At 42.4% G+C, this 22,097-nt stretch overlaps 1 protein-coding gene across 1 annotated transcript in view; it reads left to right on the top strand.

The window, feature by feature from the left end:
• Positions 1-5,459: 5,459 nt before the first annotated feature.
• Positions 5,460-22,097, top strand: part of P4HA3 (prolyl 4-hydroxylase subunit alpha 3) — a 43,751-nt gene continuing 27,113 nt past the window's right edge. The window contains exons 1-3 of the mRNA XM_059708459.1: positions 5,460-5,704; positions 13,410-13,552; positions 14,219-14,442. Coding sequence (XP_059564442.1) covers positions 5,505-5,704; positions 13,410-13,552; positions 14,219-14,442 — 567 coding nt within the window. The 5' untranslated portion in view covers positions 5,460-5,504. The remainder of the gene's footprint in view (positions 5,705-13,409; positions 13,553-14,218; positions 14,443-22,097) is intronic.

A 22,097-nucleotide genomic window follows, 5' to 3' on the forward strand; every position in this document is an offset into this window, starting at 1 on the left:
TATTTTATATATATATATATATATATATATATATATATATATATATATATATTATTGATCCTTTTACAGAGAGGAAGGGAGAGGGATAGAGAGTTAGAAACATAGATGAGAGAGAAACATCAATCAGCTGCCTGCTGCACACCACTGAGAACGTGCCTGCAACCAAGGTACATGCCCTTGACAGGAATCCCTTCAGTCTGCAGGCCGACGCTCCATCCACTGAGCCAAACTGGTTAGGGCTAGAGCTAATTTTTGAAAGGTAAGTAGGCTGTGAGTAAACAAAGGGAAGAGGACATACATGGTATATGAATAAAGTCAACTCAAAGTGAAGGAAATATATGAGTGAAGACTGGGAAGCAGGAGCACTTGAGTCTGGCTAGAGGGCTTCGGGCCAAGGCTTGGGCTGCAGCAAAGTCCTAGGATAAACTGAAGGGGGTGGGGAGGACTGACCTGAGGCTAACTTAGGAAAGCTGGCATGGAGAGGAGGTAGAAGGGATTTATTCCCCTGTGGGCATGGAGCAAGGGCAGGATTTGTGTAATATAATAAGATATAAAAAATAAAACACTTTTACACCTCACCCAGGAAAAGACATGGAACTTTACCGAGACATTTTAAACTCCCTGTGTACCGCGCCTAACCAAACATTTATTCATCACCTGGACTATGCAGCAGCTTCCTAACTGGCCTAACTCTGGTCTTGCTTCCTCCACTCGGTTCTACCCATAGTCACAACGATTTTTAAAGAACAAAAATCTAACCACATCATTCCTCTGCTTAAAACTGTTCAGTTGTTTTGCATTGGCCTTGGACTAAAATCCAAACTCCATTTGGCTCCTGTTTGTATTTTATGCCTCATTTTTGCCAGTCTTTTTCTCAAAACTGATCATTGGGTTTTGCCCAAAGAAAGTGGCTTCCATAGTTCCCTGCACCTCCTCCTACATGGCATGCATAACTGTTGTTACTGTCTCCACTACTAGACTTAAGGGTTCCAAGGTCAGGGACCATCTGGTTCCTCTGCTGTGTCCCCAGGTGCCAAGCACAGCCCCCAGCACCATGGACACTCACTAGTGGTCGATGAATGCAGGCACAAATAACTGCTAGGCTCTGGAGACAAAAAGAACCTCCGCAAAAAGCTCCTAGTCCAGGTGGAGAACAGATACATTGATAATCTCTCAGCTAAGCAATCAGCAAATATGTGACAGGAATGGTAGATTTGCGTTGTCTTCTAAGTTCCACCAGGGGGCGTTATTGGAATGCCTCAGATTTCTCCTAATAAAAAACCATAGTTTTTTTTTGCTGAAAAGACCCTGCCTACTTTGAGTAGAAATGTGATTTTCACATGTGGTGTTTTCCAAAAGTGGTGGTTATCTTGTTTTGTGTTTTAATAAACTCCCTATTCAGTTCACTTGAGAGAGCTGTAGATGAGCCATCTGTGAATTTGAAGGACTAAAGTAATTCCTGTTGGTGCTCACTGTATACCTGCAGTGATTCTTCAACTTGAAATCATCTTCAAATTGGAATCAAGAGCTTTCAAAACATGATTTAACTTATATTCCACATCAACTGTTGGGAGCTAAAATAGGGATTGTCATTATTATTTTCATCTTAAAGATGGTAACTCTAAGGGGTCAAAGAGCTAATTTTCCCAAGGAATGACGGTAAAGCAAGGACTTGAATCTGTCTTCCAAATTCAAATATATTCAGTCACTAAAAACATATTGAGTTCCAGGCTCTCTGCAATATGACAGAGATGCAAAGACATACCCTCCAAAATTAATGTCTCAGAAGCAAAGACTGTCAAAGCTGGAGGGAACTTTGGGAAAAAAACAACTAAGTATTCTCAACGTAGGCGTGCTTAAGAATCACCTCATGAGCCTGGTAAAATGCACATTCCTGGGCCTTGCCTCCCCTTTACCTATATTTTGATTCAGTGAGTCTGTGGGGCTATGGGATCTGAATTTTTCCTAAGAACATCCACTCTTCCCTCCAATTCTGATACTGATGGACTGTGGACCACACTTTTAGGAACATGGACCCATTGATTGAATCCTTTCTGAATCTATAGAGGAGGAAACTGAGGAGAAGTGAGCAGAAGTGAGTCCCCAGAAACTCTCCTTGAATGTGGCCCGGGAACTGATAACGAGCAACCTGAAGTAACGATGCAATGGAAAAGCACTCAACGGGGTCCTGGAGACCCGGGTTCAATGTTTACCACCTTCCAGCCAAATCTCTTAACTTCAGATTTCTCAACAGTAAAATGCAGAAGAAAAATGCATCCCTCATAGGCTTATTCTGAGGGAAAGGAGATAGATACGGTAAAAGATTCAGCAAAGGACAAGCACAGAGAGGACCCTTGATTCATGGGATAGTTTTGAACGCTCTTTCAACTCCATTATCCTATTTTTTTAATATGTTTTTTATTGATTTCAGAGAAGAACAGAGAGGGAGAGATAGAAACATCAATGATGAGAGAGAATCATGGATTGGGTGCCTCCTGCACACTCCACACTGGAGATCGACCCTGTAACCCGGGCATGTGCCCTGACTGGGAATGGAACCGTGACCTCCTGGTTCATAGGTCAATGCTCAACCACTGAGCTATGCTGGCTGGGCCATTATTCTATTTTTTAATAATGACAATCCCAACAGTACTTACTGTTGCCAGGCAGTCCTGTCTACATAACACTTGTGATCTAGTGGAGCAGATATCCATCAATTATAGAAAAAAAGTATAACTGTAATAAATGCTACCAAGAGAAAATATAGGAGGTGTTTTAAATAATGTGGGGATTCAAACCTAGTCTGCAGACAAATAAAAGATCCTCAAGGAAATGACTCAAAGGATGAGTAGGAGTTAGTCAGAAATTACACATGAATCGGGAAAGAGCTTGGCAGGCAAGGAAATGAAAAGGCCAAACTCCAGCCTGGCAGTTGTGGAGTGAGCGGGGGGATTGCCATTACATGAAGCCAAGGATGCTCACTATTTCTGGAAAAGCCTTTCTTCTTTCCGGCCTTTATATTTATTTGAAAATCTTGATCTTTTTCTTGACCCTTATTATTTCTACTTATATTTCCTTTTCATTTTTGCATGAAAAGCCTAATGATAGTAACATTTATTCAAAGTTATTATACCATATATAATCATAATATTCAGAAATAGTGATTGTCTAATAATACAGGTAAAAAAAAAACCTCTGCTAAATACCAAACAGGAACATACATTGAGCCCTCAGAAACTTAGCCATGTTTGAAAAATATCTATTCTATTGTCACATAATTATTTGCACTTATAGCATAATTTAGTTACATTTTAGTTAGGTTTTAGTTAAACTTGGAATCCTGTTGTTACTTAGAGTGACTTCAAAAATTCCTCTCTGATGCAGAATTAAAATACCATAATGTAAGAAGTTCAAATTGTGGGGAAATATCTTACCCACTGAATGAAGCTATAAAACTTGGGCAGAATGCATGGAGCAGGCATTTAAGTATTCTCAAAAGTAAATGATAGCAGGGAGACTGGGGAAAGACCAGAATTTAAGCACCACTGAATTGGCGGGGACTTTCCCCTTTTCGTTCCTCAGTAGTCCTAACCCCAAGGCGAGAAGGCCTCTAGCTCTGGCTCAGGGAGAGGGAAAGAGGACTCTTCACGTGAGGTGGAGGGACATACCATGTTTTCCTGTCTTTGTCCTCTGTTCTTTTGCACCTTTCCCCCAGGCAATGGTGGTAGTGAGGGTCTATGGGTTATCTTATGTATTACATTTACATACATTGAAACCATATCAAATACCAGTAATGCTGTAAGTTTTGCTTTCAGCAATCCCAACCTGGGGGGGAGGGGAGGGGAGCAGAGGTGGGGAGGGCATATACCCACTGATTTTTTTCTCTTTCTGTTTTCCTGCCACTTGGCCCTAGATGCATGCAATCATGAGAAATACACAGCAGAGTAGAACAACTGAAGCCTCGGGTTTTTGGCAAGAGGACCAAAAATGGGAGTTTGAGAGGATTGGAAAATATCAGAGAGATCACAGAGAGGAAATAGGTTCAGGAGAGCAACCCCATAATTCCTGGCCTCACTCCTGAGCTGTGTATGCATGGATCTGATGCTAAAAAGCATATAATACATTTTCATGCTGAGATATGGGGTAGACCCCTGTCCAGATCCAAGGTTGGCCACTGGCTGGTGCACAACTGGGATGGATCTGTATAGCATTGAGAAGCTTTAAAGACTGAACTGATGTTGGAATCACAACCACAGAAGGCAGGTTAGGGTTTCTGAATTCAACTGAGTCAACTGCATGCTAAAATAAAAATATTACGATTCTCCATAAAATTTAAACAAGATCTAGATACTTACAATATTCAAAACGTCTAGTACTTAATCCAAAATTACTCAGCAAATGAACCAGGAAAACCTAGACATGGGACGAGCTCCCTCCTCAGAGTTGCCGTTGCTCATTGCACAACCCTCAGCTATCCTGACAGCGCTTTATTGTGGTTATTTGTCTACATCCCGGTCTCCCGCTGTGAGTCCAGGGTTGGTTCTGCTATTTCTGTGTCCTCAGCACAATGACAGAGGTGCTAAATACAGGATATTCCCCCCAAAATGTATACACACTTTAACAGCTGATAGCTCAATTGTGAAAATAAACCATATTTTATTAAACACCGCCTTTATAATTATTCAAAGTGTGTGTACACTTTTTTGGACATCCTATATTTGTTCAACGAATAAATGAACGGTGCCTGGGAAAGAAGGGAAAGGAATAAGTAGCCTAGTAGGATATACTAGTACGAATGGCAATATTTTGTTTGCTTAAGGGACCACGGGTGTGTTGTGTGGAGCAGGGACCCAGGACCTTTGAGATTTAGGTTCTGTAGGTCCTAGATTCGCGGGGCACTGACCCTAATGGCCTTTACCGGCTTCACCTCGGGCCAAAAATTCTACTCATCCTTTAAGATGGCTCAGCTGTGCAGGCCTTTGCGAAATGTTCTCCTCTCCTCCGTCCTCTCACAGCTCTTTACTCGCAATTCCCATAACACATCATTTACTCTCCTGGATTTCCCCATCAGAATCCAGTGGTATTTCTGTATTTCCACACCCTGATCTGGCGGTGGCGGTGGTGTGTGTGAATGTTTTTAGGATGGCTGTGTACAGCCATAGCCCGATTAATTCATGGCTCACCCCACCCCAGCCTCAGTTTCCCCGCGTGTGGAAGGGGCACAGCGAAAACACCTGCCCGGGGCTGTGCTCGGTGGAAGGCGGGCGGCCCCTGGGGTGCAGGCAGCCCCCGCGCAGCGAGAGGAGCTCGGGGGCAGGAGGTGGGAGCCCGGGAGTGAGCGCGGCGTCCGAGCAAAGGAGTCAGGGGCTGGGGCCAGGCGGGCGCAGGGGAGGACCAGCGGGGCGGGCGGGGCGGGGCGGGGCCGAGGGGCGGGCGGGGCGGGAGCTCCGGGCGGCGGGGCGTCTCGGGCGGGACGTCCGCGGGGACGCGTGCGGGCGCCGGCGATGGGCTCCGTGGCGCGGCTGGCGGCGCTGCTGGCGGTGCTGGCGCTGCGGGCGGGGGCGCCGGCGGGGGCCGCGGCGCGCGGGGACACCTTCTCGGCGCTGACCAGCGTGGCGCGCGCCCTGGCCCCCGAGCGCCGCCTGCTGGGGCTGCTGAGGCGCTACCTGCGCGGGGAGGAGGCGCGGCTGCGGGACCTGACCAGGTGAGGGGCCGGCAGAGTGGGGGAGACCGAGTCAGAGGCCGGGACTGAGACGCGCGCTCCAGGCTGGGGGTGGCGCTGGGACTCATTGCCGCCCTGCGTGGGACTTCACACCCAGCGTCACGCCCCCGTGAGACTGAGCCGCGGGGGGTGTGCCTCCCCAGATGCATTGTCACCCTGTGTGCGACCCCAGGCGAGACAGTGTGGCATGGGGTGATGGGGGAACTGAGGCTGAGGGTGACCCCGGAGACGCTGTGTCACACGGTGTGGCCACACACACACACACACACACACACACAGCGCCCTCCAGTCCAGCGTCGCACAGAGGCAGATGTGGGAAGGTGTGGCGGAGTGCCTCTGAGGCCAAGGAGGACCTGCAGGACAGTGTCCAAGGTGTGGGCCCCAGGCTCGGTGCCACAGAGATGCCCAGACGCTGCCAGAGGGCCATGGGGAGGAGACTGTGTGACGCTGCAGCCGTAGGTGTGTTGACCATGTGCCTGGGTCATTGGTGTTCTTATGAGTCAGGTGACATTCTGTGACCACGTGGGAGACGCTCATGTCAATGGAACTGGATGCACATGGCACTATGGATACCGTCCCCCTGGGAGAGATGCAGAGTGTGTACTCGTGATTGTGCAAGTCACTATGTGAGTGTGCTTCACTTTCACCAATTTATTCAACACGTGTGCTTGAGTGCCAAGCCCTGTTCCAGACACTGGGGATAAAACGGTGAACAAGACCCAAGAGTCAAGGAGCTTGGAGTCTGTAGCATCAGGATTGTGAGTCAGAGATGCCCACGTCTCCTTTGCTTTCAGCCCTCCCTTCTCTTCACCCCAGGAAGAGCTCTCTAAATTCTAAACAAATAACTGAGGTGTTATATGTGTATGAAAGTGGCTGACACCAAGAAAATACTGGGTACACAGACAATGGGGTGGTGAAGGCCTGGGGCAGGGGCAGGCGGGGGCTAGAAGGGGTCCATGGGGGGGGGGAGGAATATATGTAATACTTTCAACAAGAAAGATTAAAAAAAATACTGGGTAAAACCATTCTTGATGCTAGAGCAGCGGTTCTCAACCTGTGGGTCACGACCCCTTTGGGGGTCGAACAATCCTTTCACAGGGGTTGCCTAAGATCATTGGAAAACACACATATAATTACATATTGTTTTGTGACTAATCACTATGCTTGAACTATGTTCAATTTGTAACAATGAAATTGGGGGGTCACCACAACATGAGGAACTGTATTAAAGGGTCGCGGCATTAGGAAGGTTGAGAACCACTGTGCTAGAGGATGCTGGGTATAGCACACACAGGCAGATACTCAGCCAATACTGTTTTGCTATATAATCAACAAGCGCTAGTGCTACACACCGTGGGATAAAACGCTGTAGACTTGGAACACTGGGACACTGTCATCACATACTGACTCTGTCACTGTCAAGCTATGAAAGATCAATGATTGTATCTGACACCATATGTGTGGGCATGTGCTGTGCCTTCTCTGCTTGGGGCATGGAGAAGCCCGCAGTGTGAGAAATGGTGGTGTAAACACATTGTTATCTGAATATATTAATACCGTGCTTCTGAGATGGGCCCCTCTGCTGAGCTGAGACAACAGAAGGCTGTCTGAAACGTACTGCTTATAAAGTTGTGAGTGGGTGTTTGTGATGGGAATACCCATTCTGGGGCACATGGGAAGAAGGTGTGTGAAACACCAGGGCTGTGTGGGAGAGCCACGGACAAGAGAATCAATTTGTGTGTGGAAGTGTGTGTGATAGATCTTGCTTGTTACTCAGTGGTGACTGGATGATGATGTAATTTGGAATGTGCTCTTAAGTGTGTAGTTTGCATGTAAGCATTAGATGCATGTTTAAATTCACTGTTAGTTTCAAATAGGCATGATACACACATACATGTATAATGTATGTAAGTGTATATTAATAATAACAGTAAATGATTATGATTTCCATAATTTTTGTCACTCTTTGGAAGAGTATAGTTGCCTAATGTTCTGTAAGCCCACATTTACAGAGCAAAATATTTTAATTTTGTTCTTAGTCTTGATCAGTGATTTTCAACTTTTTTCATCTCATGGCACACATAAACTACTTCCTAAAATTCTGTGGCACACCAAAAAATGTATTTTTTGCCAATCAGACAAAAAAAAATAGGTCTAATTTTGATTCATTCACACCAGATGGTTATAGTTGTGTTGTCTGTTGTCCTTTTTTAATTTGACAATCTAGAGGAAAGGAGGTCAGTGACCCTGACTAGTCAGGTAGTGCATGTTTTAAACATTCTTGTGACACACGGGTTGAGAAGCGTTGGTCTAGATTCACTGAAGTCCAAGTTTATTGAGGGAAATAGCAGACTTTTTTGTCTTTGATTTCAGATCCCAACATGCTCCCGGCTACCCGTGTGCTTGCTCTCTTACCACTAACGCCTCTTTTTGGTGGTCCTGATGGAGATGAGGGTCAGAACTCTGACGCCCATGCCCAGCCTCTCGGGAACAGGCTCAGAAGGGCGCTTGTTGATTAAAACATCTGGGCAGGGCTTCACTGTCTGATCACCATTGTCATTGTCACAGTGGGAGGTTTTGCACAAACCTTCTCTCCTTTAATTCTCTCTGACACACAGTGCTTTGGAGGAGGTTTGTATTACTCTCTTAAACAAATGAGACATTATTTAAACTATGAGAAAACCGAAGGACTTTATCCAAGATTATAAATGCAGTCGGTAGCAAATCCAGGACTAGAACACAGCTCTTTTGATTCTCCTCCCATTATGCTGTGATGTTCTCCTGCTTGCTTCTCTGATATGACAGGACCCAGACCTGAGGTTTATGAGCAGCCAGAGTGCATAATGGTTAGGAGTCTGGATTCAGCAATTTAATGGACCTCTATTTGAATCCTGGGCTCTGACTTTGAGCGAGTTTCTTTATCTCTTTAATGCATTAGCTTTTTAACCTGTAAAATAATGGTAGTGAGAGTACCTACCCCCGTAGGGTTGTTGGAGGGATTAAATACCATATAAAGGTATTTATCATTGTGCTTGGGATGTAATAATTGCTCAATAAATGTTAGGTCTTCACGATTGTTAAGACTGACTAGTGAAACTAGACCCCACGTTTGGCTCTAAACGGTAACTGGGACTGTGAGAGCTCAGATAATAAAAAAGAATCAGAAAAATTCTAGATTCTCTTCTCATGTGACTTACGGACATGTAATTTCAGAAAGTGTAATTTGATATTTTTGAGACTGTCTGTTCTCGAATCAGTGCTCTAAAACCTAGTGAAATGTTTGCTTTTTAAAGCAAGAATTTTGGCGGTTCCTGCTCATGTTCTGATACTCCCGACCTGGTGATTTCATGGACTTGAGATGTTATTTCTAAGGGCCTCAGTTGATGTTCTTCTCTGAATTTTTCAATTTAAAAATGAAACTTTGGGGAGGTTGAAACTACTCTCTACCCACATTAATGAATAAAAATTATACTAGTTATAGTATATATTGTTATATACTAATATAGCATATATTTGTTACATATATAAATATAATATAGATATATATATAATTAAGCCCTAGCTCTTTTTATAGGTACAGTTTTTTAAAACTACCAAGATTGAAAGAGTAGGGCCAGCAGCAGTTATTTCTGTGCTAAGAATGAACCATTCTGAATGTCTCAGAAGAACTGAAGCAAAGCCATTTCTAAATTCCAAAGGAGAAACATATTGAATTGAAATAGCCCGTGTATTGTGGTTGGATCATCTGTCCAGGCTCCGTCTAATGCAGGGATTGGGTTGCACATTTTATGTGCAAATTCTTGAAGGAAAGGATCTGTTTTTCCACTCTCAGCAGCATTTGCCATTTAGGAAACCGTGAGGTTTGAATTCAGCATCCAGTTACTCAGTCTCTGAAAACCAGCTATTTGCTCAGAGGCTGGGCATGGGGCCAACGTTTAGATTCCAAACCAGCCTCGGATATTAGTGGATAGGGGTTTTTTCTCTCTGCAACAGAAAAGTGATGTATCTGAGCGCTGAACTGAATTATGTGCTTCAAGGAAGATCAGACCCCTGTGCTAAATAAATGGAGCCCGTCCTGCAGAGTGGGCTGCGAAGAGAAAAAGAGGTAGTGCTTTTGATCTGATTGATGGCTTGGTACACCTCTCTGTCTTACCTCTTTCCCATTGTGCCTCAGTTTCCTCTGTTGTCTGTTAGACATCAGTCCTCAAGCACCAGATGAGGAGTCTATTTACCCAGTTGCAGAAAAGGAAATGGAAAGAAATCCTAGAACAGTCACGCTAGAAGAGAGACCTCCTAGACTAGACCAGCTCTGTCATTCTATAGAGGAAGAAACTGAAGGATAGTTGGAGGGTGGGTCAGGATAAGTCTCAGGTCTCCTCCCAGTCCGACCGTCTTATAAAATCACTGCCCGTTCAGCCTCAGTTGTTTCTGGACACTTGCTCTTCAGGTTGGACTCCAGCCCAAGTCTCTGCTGAGAAGTTTTTTCATCGAGCAATGGAATATCTTTCATTAAGTAGTTCCATATGGAGCTGATGCAGGAAATAATGGGTAATAAAAAACAAAACAAAACCACACCCTGAGACTGGTATATTCAAAACCCTAGGACAGTGATGGCGAACCTATGACACATGAACTCATTTTTTTGGTTGATTTTTCTTTGTTAAATGGTATTTAAATATATAAAATAATATCAAAAATATAAATCTTTATTTTACTATGGTTGCAAATATCAAAAAATTTCTATATGTGACACGGCACCAGAGTTAAGTTAGGGTTTTTCAAAATGCTGACACGCCGAGCTCAAAAGGTTCACCATCACTGCCCTAGGATAACCGCTCTCAAACAGCCCTGTTTGGGGACCAGAGACACCCTGGTATTTGACAGGCTTCCCATTCCCTCCCTGGGGCACCCAGGTCCTGATTCTCCTTCCTTAGTTTATGCTTGAATTGAATATTTGGCTCCCTGGAAGCACCGTGAAGCAAGTCATCTTCTATTTTCAAGCTCTGTTTGATAGTTGCAGGAACCACCCTTGAGAAGTCTTTAGGTCAGACTCTGCTTGAAGGTATTGAAATCCTCCCACCCAACCACCATCTCTATTCTTCACTTTCATCCCTTTCCGCTCATGGAAGTCCCCACTCTTGCCAAAGAACTCCTGTATTCTCACGTGCTCCTGTACACATTCACATAAATCCATATCCTTTTTACTTTGATAACACTCCTTTCTTTTACTTCCTTTGTTGTTATTATATTTCTTGGAAATTAATAATTTTAAAACAAGGGGGGGGGAATTCTTTGAGGGCAGGACTAGAGCTCTTAAGTCTGCCTTTTTAAAATCTATACATTTCAATAGTATAAATCCCGCTGTTAGGAGTGGGATAACCATAGTAGACCAGAAAAGGAGACAGCATGTTTTGCTTACAGGAACACTCCTGTAGGATATCTGAGGAGAGAAATTAACGAGGAAGATGGTCACTTCTGGCCCCACTCTTCTGTCCCTTCCTGCAAATGGAAGCATGCTGGAAAACATCACCTCTTCATTCCCCATTAGCCATCATCAGTGTCTGCATGTCACTGTTATCATTCCGATTCTCCTGGTCTCTTGCTTGCAGTTTTGAAATGGCCTCCAAACTGGTCTTTCTGCCTCCAGTCGCTTCCACTTCTGAACCCTCCTCCCCACCCTTTCACAGACTTTTATATGTCAACATATCCCACTCTCACTTAAAACTTTTTGGTGGCTCCTAGTTGCACTCAGGGTCAAAACCAAATTCCTCAGCAAGGCCTATGAGGTGCTCCTCACTTCTCCCGTCGGATCTGCCCAACTGCCAATACTGCCTGTGCTCCAGCACTACTAAACTGCTTGTAAGTCCCCTGCTGTCTCTCTCTCTCCGTACCTTGGCATCCTCGGGACTGCCTCTGCCTATCGGGAAGGAGGCGTCCTCCTCCCTTCCTCATGTTTGCATTCCCCCATCAATCTCGGTTTATTACCTCCTTTGTGAAAGGAGAGATGATCTTCTCTGACTTGCTCTGGCCAAATCAATCACTCCCTTCTATACTCCCACCAAGTCTTGTTCAGAAGTCTGGTGTTGCTTCTGTCATGTCATTATTTGTGTCTGTATTACCCATTAGACCAGGGGTGGGCAACCTTCCTAATGCCACAACCCTTTAATACAGTTCCTCATGTTGTGGTGACCCCCAACCATAAAATTATTTTCATTGCTACTTCATAACTATAATTTTGCTACTGTTATGAATCGTAATGTAAATATCTGATATGCAGGATGTATTTAGGCGACCCCTGTGAAAGGGTTGTTCGACCGCCAAAGGGGTCGCGACCCACAGGTTGAGAACCGCTGCCTAGACTGTGAGTCTCTGAGAACCAAGGTTACTGTCTTATTCACAATTTTGTTCTTAACTCCTAGAATAATATAGTATTTCATTCATTCTTTCATAGAAGTATGTATTGAACTTAGGTATAGAGTGATGAGTATTTTCTTAGGCATAGAGTATTTTCTTATCTATGAAATCCTTGAGCATGGGCCCCTGTCTTGTCCAACTTCTGGCATGGCGTCTGACAAGTAAACAGTATAGAGTGACTTGTTGAGTGAACAAATACATGTCAAACCTCTATGCCTCTGTGCACATTATTCCCTGTTGGATCAAAAAACACTCTTCCTCCCTTCTTTGTTCTAGATCCATGGAAACACTATGGCACAGTCAACTGCGAACAGGCTTCAGAGTCGGCAGGCTTGGGTTCATTCTTGGTTTTGTTGCTAATAGTATGGCCTTGTTTCAGTTTCTTCTCCTGTAAAACGGGCATGATCAAATCTATTCTGAGGGTTGTTGGGGGTAATTAAATGAGACTATGTATTTAAAGTGCTTAGCAGAATGCCTAATACATGGTGAGGACTCAATAAGTAGTAGCTACCCATATTGTAGTCCTTCAGGACTCAGATCAAGAGCCATCCCCTCTGGGAAGTCTTTCTTATATTTCTTTCTCCTTTTAAAATTTTTTATTTATTAATTTTGAGGGAGAGAGAAAGAGAAACATGGATTTGTTGTTTTACTTGTTTATGTATTCATTGATTGCTTCTTGTATGTGCCCTGACTGGGGATCAAACCCACAACCTTGGCGTATTAGGACAATGCTCTAGTCAACTGAGCTGCCCAGCCAGGGCTCTTCCCTTACATTTCTAACTCCCATCTGGGTTAAGTGTCCTGCCTACAAATTGCTATAGCGTTCCATAGCATGATATGCTCACTTCACTTTTCTCATAGCATGTATCACAATTATTGCAATTAATTGAACAATGTGTTTGCATTTCTACCAGATTCTAAGTATTGAATATAGAATGGTGAGAGAGAAAAAAAGATTTTCTGGATTGTGAACTCCTTGAGAGCTGGACTCTGTCTTGCCTTTGTATCTCTAGCCCCTAGCATGATGCCTGATGTACAATAACTGACTGGTAGAGACTGACTTATTGAATGAACAAATGAAGAGACCTACTTTTGTTGTGATAGTAGTGGGTTTTTGTTGTTGTTGTTTTTGCTTATTGATTACAATATTCCATGAGTCTCAAGGGACTCAGCATTTCATTTTTAACTACTCTCAATGTTTATACAGCATGCCAGCCTTTCCTAGGTGTCTGGTTGCATCGGTAGGTGAGATCATCCCAGTCCTCTCTTTCAGGTTCTATCACAAGGTGCTTTCTTTGCATGAGGATTCAGCAACCCCTGTGTCTAACCCTCTGCTTGCATTTACTCTCATCAAACGCCTACAGTCTGACTGGAGGAATGTGGTACATAGTCTGGAGGCGAGTGAGAACACCCGAGGTAATGAGGAGGCGGGCTGGAGGGTAAAGAGATTCTATCTCCTGACTCAGTGGAAAGGAGAGAGATTCTGATGGGATGTGATGACGGGTAATAAGTGGGTAGGTATTACTTGATCTCCTTAACTCTAATTATCACAAAGAACTAGGTCCCCTTGTTAATAAGTTGATATAATTTTACATTAGAAAGCATCATACCCATTATCTCACTTGATTATGGATCGAATCCAAAATATCATCCCATTTACCTATATGTAAAAAGTGATGTCTTCTAATAATTTCTGTTTTATTAAGTTGCCACTACAGTGTGATCTGTTGCAGGATCACTTTCTTAATTTACTCTGCTTTGTATTTGAACAAGTTTGTTGACTTTAGGGAAGTTAAGAGGGAAAATAATTATCCCTGCAAAGGGAAAGACTCCTGGAGACAGAGAGGTGGGAGCAGTGTGGTAAAGGTGTGTGCCTTAGCTTTTACTCTAAAGCCTTTATTCCTCATTGAGAAGATTGTATTCAGCATCGCTCTGTGCCAGGAACGGTGCTTGCCACTGAGAAGAAAAGCAAATCAAATATTATTTTTATTCTTGAAATACGTGAACAGGTAATTGTGCCTTGCATGTATGAAAGGTTCACCGCCTGCTGTTTGAATGGGGCTTGTTTTCACGACCTTACAGCTCTGAAGGATGGCTTCGAGAAGGTGGAGCAGGACCTGCCAGCCTTCGAGGACCTTGAGGGAGCAGCGAGGGCCCTGATGCGGCTGCAGGACGTGTACACGCTCAACGTGAAGGGCCTTGCCCGCGGCGTCTTTCAGAGGGTCACTGGCTCCGCGGTCACTGACCTGTACAGCCCCAGCCGGCTTTTCTCCCTCACGGCAGATGACTGCTTCCAAGTTGGCAAGGTAACAGTCTTCAGAGAGAGGGTGAATTGCCAGGGGCTACTTTCTTGTGGATGAAATGATTATCTCCCGGTTGCTTTTTACATTTTTCTAATTCTGACAGCAAACTTGGACATTGGTTGTTATTCCCCATTTTCAGGTGAGGAAACTGAGGTTCAGAGAGGGTGTAGAACTTACCTAAGGTTTCACAATTTTAAGTAGGACTAAAATTTTTTTTTTTTTTTTTATAAATTTTTTTTTTTTTTATTGCTTAAAGTATTACAAAGGGTATTACATATGTATCCATTTTATCCCCCCACCCTAGACAGTCCCCTAGCCTCCCCTATCACCCAGTGTCTTATGTCCATTGGTTATGCTTATATGCATGCATACAAGTCCTTTAGTTGATCTCTTACCCCCCTACCTCCTGCCCCCCAACCCTCCCCGGCCTTCCCGCTGCAGCTCGACAATCTGTTTGAGGCAGCTCTGCCTCTGTATCTATTATTGTTCAAAAGTTTATAATGGTCTCTATTGTCCACGAATGAGTGAGATCATGTGGTATTTTTCCTTTATTGACTGGCTTATTTCACTTAGCATAATGCTCTCCAGTTCCATCCATGACGTTGCAAATGGTAAGAGTTCCTTCCTTTTTACAGCAGCATAGTATTCCATCGTGTAGATGTACCACAGTTTTCTAATCCATTCATCTACTGATGGGCACTTAGGCTGTTTCCAGATCTTAGCTATGGTGAATTGTGCTGCTATGAACATAGGGGTGCATATATCCTTTCTGATTGGTGTTTCTGGTTTCTTGGGATATATTCCTAGAAGTGGGATCACAGGGTCAAATGGGAGTTCCATTTTCAGTTTTTTAAGGAAACTCCATACTGTCTTCCATAGTGGCTGCACCAGTCTGCATTCCCACCAGCAGTGCACAAGTGTTCCTTTTTCTCCACATCCTCTCCAGCACTTGTCGTTTGTTGATTTGTTGATGATAGCCAGTCTGACAGGTGTGAGATGGTACCTCATTGCTGTTTTGATTTGCATCTCTCGGATGATTAGTGACTTTGAGCATGTTTTCATATGTCTCTTGGCTTTCTGAATGTCCTCTTTTGAAAGGTGTCTATTTAGGTCCTTTGCCCATTTTTTGATTGGGTTGTTTATCTTTCTTTTGTTAAGTTGTATGAGTTCCCTATAAATTTTGGAGATTAGGCCCTTATCAGATATGTCATTGGCAAATATGTTTTCCCACACAGTGGGTTTTCTCGTTGTTTTGTTGATGGTTTCTTTTGCTGTGCAGAAGCTTTTTATTTTGATGTAGTCCCATTTGTTCATTTTTTCTTTAGTTTCAAGTGCCCTAGGAGCTGTATCAGTGAAGAAATTGCTTCGGCATATGTCTGAGATTTTCTTGCCTTTGGATTCTTCTAGAATTTTTATGGTATCCTGTCGTACATTTAAGTCCTTTATCCATTTTGAGTTTATTTTTGTGTATGGTGTAAGTTGGTGGTCTAGTTTCATTTTCTTGCATATATCTGTCCAATTTTCCCAACACCATTTATTGAAGAGACTATCTTGGCTCCATTGTATGTTCTTGCCTCCTTTGTCAAATATTAATTGAGCATATTGGTTCGGGCCGATTTCTGGGCTCTCTATTCTATTCCATTGATCTATATGCCTATTCTTGTGCCAGTACCAGGCAGTTTTGAGAACAGTGGCTTTGTAATACAACTTGATATCTGGTATTGAGATCCCACCTACTTTGTTCTTTTTCAGGATTGCTGCAGCTATTCGGGGTCTTTTTTTATTCCAGATGAATTTTTGGAGAGTTCGTTCTAGATCTCTGAAGTATGCTGTTGGTACTTTAATGGGAAGTGCGTTGAATTTATAGATTGCTTTGGGTAGTATGGACATTTTGATGATGTTGATTCTACCAATCCATGAACACGGTATGTTCTTCCATCTGTTTATGTCTTCCTCTATGTCTTTTTTCAACGTCCTGTAGTTTTCTGAGTAGAGGTCTTTTACCTCTTTAGTTAAGTTTATTCCTAGGTAGCTTAGTTTTTTCGGTGCAATGGTAAACGGGATTGTTTTTATAATCTCTCTTTCTGAAAGTTCACTATTGGTGTATAGAAATGCCTCAGATTTCTTGGGGTTAATTTTGTATCCTGCTACATTGCCAAATTCATGTATTAAGTCTAGTAGCTTTTTGATGGAATCTCTAGGGTTTTGTATGTATAATATCATGTCGTCTGCAAATAAGGACAGTTTTACTTCCTCTTTTCCAATTTGGATGCCTTTTATTTCTTCTTCTTGCCGAATTGCAATGGCTAACACTTCCAGTACTATGTTGAACAGGAGTGGTGAGAGGGGGCATCCCTGTCTTGTTCCTGTTCTTAGGGGAAATGGTGTTAGTTTTTGTCCGTTGAGTATGATGTTGGCTGTGGGCCTGTCATATATGGCTTTTATTATGTTGAGGTATGATCCTTCTACTCCCACCTTGCTGAGAGTTTTTATCAAAAATGGGTGTTGAATTTTGTCAAATGCTTTTTCTGCATCAATTGATATGACCATGTGGTTTTTTTCTTTCAATTTGTTTATGTGATGTATCACGTTTATTGATTTGCGGATATTGTACCATCCTTGCATCCCTGGGATAAATCCTACTTGGTCATGGTGTATGATCTTTCTGATGTACTGCTGGATCCGATTTGCTAAGATTTTGTTGAGGATTTTGGCATCTATGTTCATGAGGGATATTGGCCTGTAATTCTCTTTCATTGTGTTGTCTTTACCTGGTTTTGGTATTAGGGTGATGCTGGCTTCATAGAATGAGCTTGGAAGTGTTCCTTCCTCTTGAATTTTTTGTAGTAGTCTGAGGAGGATAGGTTTTAGTTCTTCCTTGAATGTTTGGTAAAACTCCCCTGTGAAGCCGTCTGGTCCTGGGCTTTTGTTTGATGGAAGCTTTTTGATGACTGCTTCAATTTCTTCCATAGTTATTGGCCTGTTGAGATTTTTAGATTCTTCCTGATTGAGTTTTGGAATGCTGTATTTTTCTAGGAATTTGTCCATTTCCTCCAGGTTGTCTAGTTTGTTGGAGTAAAGCTGTCCATAGTATTTTTTAACAATCATTTGTATTTCTGTGGGGTCTGTTGTTATTTCGCCTCTATCGTTTCTGATTTTATTTATTTGGGTCCTCTCTCTCTGCTTCTTGGTGAGTCTGGCTAGAGGTTTATCAATCTTGTTTATCCTTTCAAAGAACCAGCTCTTGGTTTCATTGATTTTCTGTATTGTTTTTTTGGTCTCTATGTCATTTATTTCTGCTCTAATCTTTATTATCTCCTTCCTTCTGCTCACTCTGGGGTTTTCTTGTTGCTCTCTTTCTAATTCTTTGAGTTGTAGAGTTAGATGATTTACTACCATTTTTTCTTGTTTTTTGAGATAGGCCTGTAGAGCTATAAACTTCCCTCTCAGGACTGCTTTCAATGTGTCCCATAGGTTTTGGATTGTTGTGTTTTCATTGTCATTAGTTTCCAGGATGTTTTTAATTTCTTCTTTGATCTCATTGGTAACCCAATCAATATTTAATAGCATGCTATTCAGCTTCCAGGTGTTTGAGTATTTTGGGTTGTTTTTATTGTAGTTTATTTCTAATATTATGCCATCGTGGTCTGCGAAGACGCTTTTTATGATTTCAATCTTCTTGAATTTGGGGATACTTTGCTTGTGGCCCAATATGTGGTCTATTTTTGAATATGTCCCATGAGCACCTGAGAAGAACGTATATTCTCTGGCTTTGGGGTGAAGTGTTCTGAAGATGTCTATTAAGTCCATCTGATCTAGTGAGTCATTTAGGATTGCTGTATCTTTGCTGATTGTTTGTCTATAGGACTTATCCAGTGCTGTCAATGGTGTATTAAAGTCCCCTTAAGTAGGACTAAAATTTGAACCCGGGTCTTTTAACTCCAAATCCCGGGCTCTTTCCGTGATAGCTAAAGTGACCATCTACTTAGGACACTATTGGGAGTGGAAGGGGTGTTATTAGCCAGGACTGTCCTGGGGAAAGTGGTCCTTGGTCACCCTAGCTCAGTGGTCGGCAAACTCATTCGTCGACAGAGCCAAATATCAACAGTACAACGATTGGAATTTCTTTTGAGAGCCAAATTTTTTAAACGTAAACTATATGGGTAGGTGCGTTGTTATTAACTTAATTAGGGTACTCCTAAGGCTTAGGAAGAGCCACACTCAAGGGGCCAAAGAGCCGCATGTGGCTCGCGAGCCGCAGTTTGCCGACCACGGCCCTAGCTATTGCACCCTGACTGAGGATGAACGGCTGGGTGGAAAGGAGAAGCAGAGTTAAGGGTGGGGGAAGGGATAGGAGATGGTGGTTGTGGAGGGAAGATCATGGACAGTCGGCCTGCCGAGACGCTCTGGAATCCCTTGTACATTTCCTGGGAATTTAGAAATACTAAATTAAAGTAGTGTCAAAAACAGGCCATTCACTCTAACGTTATTGGAGGAAATAGACTTCAGGAAGCTCCCATATGAGATATTTTACTGATCTTTGATCATAAGTCATAAGCACACTTGAGGTCATTTTACAATATACTCTTTGTGTGCCGTTGCTTTAAGAAGTAATGGAGTATGACAAAGGAGGCAAGAACATACAATGGAGTCAAGACAGTCTCTTCAATAAATGGTGTTGGGAAAATTGGACAGATACATGCAAAAAAATGAAACTAGACCACCAACTCACACCATACACAAAAATAAACTCAAAATGGATAACGGGCTTAAACGTAAGACGGGAAACCATAAAAATACTAGAGGAATCCAAAGGCAACAAAATCTCAGACGTATGCCGAAGCAATTTCTTCACTGATACAGCTCCTAGGGCATTGGAGACCCTGAATGGAATTAGAGCTGAATCATCAGGTTCCTGGCTAATTTCAGTTTATGCCTGTTAAAGTAGTTCCATGTCAATATATGCTTCATTGGTGAGGCCTTTCTGAGTCCGAAACCATATGTTGAAAATTTAGTAAGTCAGTTCCTGAAAGTCTCCCTGGCAGTCTTTATTTCTGTGTGTATTTACTTATTTTGAAAGATAAGACATTTCAAATTTACCAAAAGTATGTAAAATAATACTGTAACAAGCAATTCTATCAGTCATTGAGATGAGATATACGTTCACATTTTGCTATATTTGTTTCAGTTTTTTTTTCAAGTCTTTACAAAAGAATTTACATAGAGCTAAATAAAGCCTCACTCCTTTTCCTTCTCACCACCCAGCACCCTTTCTACTCCACCTTCCCCAGGTACCAGGTAGCCGTTGTCCTGAACCACAGAATATGAGCTTTTCTGAGTCCAGCTCCTTTCTCTCAGCACATTATGTCTGTGAAGCTCATTCATGTTGTTGCATTTATTAGTAGTTCAATCCTTTTTATTGCTTAGTAGTATTCACCCAGTTTCCTATTGATGGATACTTGGATTGTTTCCAGGATGGGCTGCTTTGAATGGAGCTGCTAAAAACATTCTTATGTAAGTCTTTCTGTGGATGTTTGTTTTCATAGCTCTTGGTTAAAAAACCTGGGAATGGTGTTGCTGGGTCAAAGAATAAACTTCAATAATTATTCACATGTGGCCAAGTGTGTTTCATCTACATGTCTCCAATTCCCTCCATCATTGTTTATTTTATTTATTGATTTTAAATACATTTTATTGATTTCAGAGAGGAAGACGGGGGGGGGGAGAGTTAGAAACATCAATGATGAGAGAGAATCATTGATCCGCTGCCTCCTGTCCACCCCCCCCCACACACACACACATACACACACATACACACACTGGGGATTGAGCTTGCAACCCAGGCACATGCCCTGGCTAGGAACTGAACTGTGACCTCCTGGTTCATAGGTTGACACTCAACCACTGAGCCATGCCGGCTGGGCCATCATTGTTTATTTTAAAGTGGATCACTCCATTTTCTGATTTCTTAATTGTCTAATTCCCCGACCCTACCTAGTATTATGTCTGTTGATTCTTGTTCATGATCAGTTATTTCCTAATAGGATTTGTTGTGTTTGATCGTGAGGTTATTTTTAGCAGGACTTTCCCCCCCCCATAGAAGAATCTCTGTGCCCAGAACTGTGGGAATATTCCCCCAGAGAGTTTTGGATTTTCTTCTTCCAGGTACTCGGATGGTATCACTGGACTTAGACCTCCCCCTTTTTTTGACTCTATATTATATCCCCATGACTTATTTATTCTATGACTGGAAATTTATACCTTTTGACCCACCCCCTACCCCCTACCTTTGTCAACCAATTTGTTTTCTCTTTCTATGGGGTTGGGTTTGTTTGTTTGTTTAGATTTCACATATAAATGAAATCATATGGTATTTGTCTTTCTCTGTCTGACTTGTTTCACTTAGCATAATGCCCTCAAGGTCCATCCATGTTGCAAATTGCAAGAGTTCATTCTTTTTATGGCTGAATAATATTCCATTGTAGGTGTGTTATATATATGTATATAACTTTACTTATTCATTTGTCCATTGCTAAACACTTAGATTGTTTCCATATATTGGCTATTGTAAATAATGCTGCAATGAACATGTGGGTACAGATATCTTTTTGAGTGAGTGTTTTCATTTTCTTCAGATAAATACCCAGAAGGAATTGTTGGATCTAATGGCAGTTTTATTTTTAATTTTTTGCAGAATCTCCATACTGTTTCCCATAGTGGTTGCACCAATGTACATTCCCACCAACAGTGCGCAGGATTCCCTTTTCTCTACATCCTCGCCAGCACTTGTTGTTTCTTGTCTTACTGATAATAGCCATTCTAACAGGTGTGAAGTGATAACTCATGGTTTTGATTTGCTGTGGCCTTAGGTCTATTTTTATATTGATTAACTGGCCTGATGGTTCCTTAACTGTATGAATAATGTAAATTCACACCCTAAACTCAAGTGAAGCGTAGGCTTAAGGTTAGTAATATTCGAAGGAGCTATTTTATTCCCCTAAACAGAGCCAACAGAAACAAACCAACTTTCTTTTCTCCTTGTGGCAGTGGGTAGATTTTTTTCTGGTCTACTCTGATTCTTAAGGTATTGTTTTCAGTGGGTTACCGTTTTATGAATGTGTCTAAATTCCAATCCCTAGATTTGGGGAGGTCTGCAGAAGACTCATCTGTCCTCATGTGGGCATTACAATCTAAGGTTACTAAGAACCAAGGTTAATAAGACTTACCCCCATCCCAGGCAGCTTCAACATCTGCTCATAAGTTTATTGCTTGCATTTTTCAGCTGCTCCTTTTTTGTTTCTGGTGCCTGAGTATTTTCCGTTCTTTCTTAAAAATATATAAATAAATGTTTTGTTCAAAATTTCTAAATCTCTGTGGTTGGAAGGATTCCAATTATCTCAGTCTTTCTCATGGAAATCTTAAATAAATTGTTAACTTAGCAGAAAAGGTTCAGTCATTTTTTATCAGAATTCCTCAACTCAGTCTTGTCACAAATAGGGAACTTGAGGACCAGAGAGATAACACCGCAGGTGAAGTGCAGGCCTGGGATAGGAACCGACTTATAGTTAGGCTGCAGAGTCACGGTATCTCTGCATTCTGCTGTCTTTCTGCCTATCTGGAAGTTATACCTGCATTTGATCATTTTGTAAGAATCCTTC

The sequence above is a fragment of the Myotis daubentonii genome, chromosome 9 (assembly GCF_963259705.1).
Source record: "Myotis daubentonii chromosome 9, mMyoDau2.1, whole genome shotgun sequence".
NCBI classification, from domain to species: domain Eukaryota; kingdom Metazoa; phylum Chordata; class Mammalia; order Chiroptera; family Vespertilionidae; genus Myotis; species Myotis daubentonii.